The 1,675-nt window shown below is 43.7% G+C and overlaps 1 protein-coding gene across 1 annotated transcript; it reads right to left on the bottom strand.

The window, feature by feature from the left end:
• Nucleotides 1-504: 504 nt before the first annotated feature.
• LOC114052870 (putative olfactory receptor 2W6) lies at nt 505-1,449 on the bottom strand. Its single transcript, XM_027875626.1, has one exon. The coding sequence runs from the start codon at nt 1,447-1,449 to the stop codon at nt 505-507; it is 945 nt and encodes a 314-aa protein (XP_027731427.1).
• Between the last annotated feature and the right edge of the window lie 226 nt (nt 1,450-1,675).

The raw sequence follows: 1,675 nt of genomic DNA, 5'->3' as shown, positions 1-1,675 counted from the left end.
AAAGGTCAAATGGCAAGGGTTACCTAGAGGTCATCTCATTACTCCTTCTGCCCCCAAGCTGGACATGCTCAGGGATCATATATCACCTTGCTTGGAGTGACAGCATAGGAGATGGGATAAGCTCTGGAAGGATGAGAATAAAAAAGGGGATTTCAGCATGTATCTTTGAGATAGATAAAAATGTTGATTTTAGTTCTCTACATTCCTATTCCTCTTCCCGAACCTCCCACAGTGACTTAAGTATACATTTCTTTAGAATATATCTAAAGAAATGTATACAAAGAGCAGAAGAAGGTGGTGACCCACAGACCTTGATAAATCCTAGTGTTTTCTCAGTGATGGTCAGCTATTTCAGAACCAGTGAAAGGAGGCAAGAAAAACCTTCTAGAGCTCTGGGCCACTGTAATTTGCTTTACAGATTTATTTAATCCATTCTTTCTTGAACTTTCTTTTGTATTATTGTTTCTGGAGATAGAATTAAAGTTTGGACGTCTGTAAACCTGATTAGCCCGTGTGAGTCTCATAACCCTTCCCTAGCACTTTCTTCACAGCCTCTTTCACATCCTTGTTCCTCAGGGTATATATGAGTGGATTGATACTGGGTGTGACAATGGTATAGAAAAGGGTAAGGAATTTGCCTTGGTCCTGGGAGTAAGTGCTGGCTGGCTGGAGGTACATGTAGATTATAGTCCCATAGAAGAGTGATACCACAATAAGATGGGAGCTGCAGGTGTTAAAAGCTTTTCTTCGCCCAGCAGCGGACTTGACCCTCCGCACTGCCCAAGCAATATTTCCGTAGGAGATGAGGATGAGAATAAGAGGAGCTAGGATAATAAAAATAGCCAATGCAAATTCCAAAGCCTCAAGGTCCATAGTGTCCACACAGGCCATGCCAATCAGTGCTGGCATTTCACAGAGAAAGTGGTCCACCCTCCGCTGCCCACAGCGGGGGAGCATAAGAGTCTGGGGCACCATGATAAGTGCATTGCCAAAGCCACTCAACCACGCCACTGAGGCCAATTGTCCACAAAGTCTTGGGTGCATAATGACAGTGTAGTGTAATGGTTTACATACAGCAGCATAGCGGTCAAAGGACATAACAGCCAAAAGGACACACTCTACCCCACCCAGTGCCAGGACAAAGTAGAGTTGAATGGCACAACCTAGGTAGGTGATGCTTTTATCTGGACCCCAGAGATTGTAGAGCATCTGTGGGATGGAGCCTGTTGTGAAGCACATGTCAAGGAAGGAGAGGTTGGCTAAAAAGAAGTACATTGGGGTATGGAGCCGTGAATCTAAGGCAGACAAGAAGATGATAGTCATGTTCCCCAGGATGGTCAAGAGGTAGAAGAATAGTACAATCACAAAAAGAATCATCTCCAGATGGGGTCGGTCTGAGAAGCCCACCAGGATAAATCCTTCTAAGAAGCTGTTGTTGCTTTTTTCCATAGCCTGGAATAAAACATCACCTGTTAGGGAAGACAAGTATCTCTGAAGGTCATGAAAAGAATTAAGGTAGGTTCATCCCTAGAAGGCACAGAGCATTTATTCAGTATCTCCAGGAGGAATAGATTAAATAAGTCTATGGTGCTAGAACATAGGAATTTGATGATAACTGTAACTCATAATCCTAACTCCCTTTCCAGGTCACAGAGCACAACAACGCACACTTCAA

This window comes from Vombatus ursinus, unplaced genomic scaffold, assembly GCF_900497805.2.
Source record: "Vombatus ursinus unplaced genomic scaffold, bare-nosed wombat genome assembly UNPS02003812.1, whole genome shotgun sequence".
Lineage (NCBI taxonomy): Eukaryota > Metazoa > Chordata > Mammalia > Diprotodontia > Vombatidae > Vombatus > Vombatus ursinus.
This window is presented reverse-complemented; position numbering and strand designations above follow the sequence as displayed.